We start from the raw sequence: 810 nt of genomic DNA, 5'->3' as shown, positions 1-810 counted from the left end.
AAAAGTTGCTATTGCTTCAACAGCTCCATTGTACACGGCAGAGCTGTGAGAGGGGGCTCTGAAGTCCCACAGCACTTGGATGTAATTCAGAACCTGGTTAAAGCCTGCCGTAGCCAGAGCCCACCACAGGGACCAGTAGAGAAGTTTCCTAGAGCTGTAGCAATCCCTCAGGTCCTGGCTCAGCTGCACCAGTACTCTGAGCACGTGATTCTGGGGCTTGGCCTTGTCAGGCTGCTGTTCAGCTGTTGGTCCCCTGTCAGCAGGCGCGGAGCCCTTGTCCTCTTGGCAGCTCGATGGCCCGTCAGAGCAGACTGTAGCCACAACTTTATCCGGTGCTGGGAATGTTTCTGAGACATCTTTCCTGTGGAAGAACATGCTCTTTTGAGGCATTGGGAGGAAAAACGAACACACAAATGCCAGGGACACGGAAGCCAAAGTAATGGCATTAAGGTGAAAGTAGGATACATTTGCTAAGGAAACCAGCAGCTGTCCCAGCACGGCGGCAACAGTGGCTGCCACCAGAGTGATACTTCTGCAATAGCTCGTCACTCTCTGATAGTGATCGGTGCTGACGACGCTGTAGATGTAGGCGTAATAGGCGACCTCGCTGGCTGTCACCATCCCATAGAAGAATTCGACCACCTGCATGGCCGCCACACCGTGTGCGAAGAGGAGCAAGAGCCATGTGATGATGAAGCTGACTCCCTGGAGGAGGAGGATGGGCTTGTAGCGCACATAGTCTGTAATCAGGAAGACTGGGAAAAGGAGCACGAGGTAGGAGTATGTCCAAACTGGGAAAATCTGGTTGGT

At 53.1% G+C, this 810-nt stretch overlaps 1 protein-coding gene across 1 annotated transcript; it reads right to left on the bottom strand.

Moving 5' to 3' along the window:
• Positions 1 to 3: 3 nt before the first annotated feature.
• Positions 4 to 807, bottom strand: LOC104133941 (thiamine transporter 2-like; the record flags this gene model as incomplete). The annotated part of the gene is made up of 1 exon (XM_009647413.1): positions 4 to 807. A coding segment is annotated over one exon (804 nt), but the record flags the coding sequence as incomplete, so codon positions are not given.
• Positions 808 to 810: the final 3 nt, after the last annotated feature.

The sequence above is a fragment of the Egretta garzetta genome, unplaced genomic scaffold (assembly GCF_000687185.1).
Source record: "Egretta garzetta isolate BGI_Z169 unplaced genomic scaffold, ASM68718v1 C8431773, whole genome shotgun sequence".
In the NCBI taxonomy this organism is placed as follows: domain Eukaryota; kingdom Metazoa; phylum Chordata; class Aves; order Pelecaniformes; family Ardeidae; genus Egretta; species Egretta garzetta.
Note: the sequence above shows the minus strand (reverse complement) of the source record. Positions and strands in the feature narration are given on the sequence as shown.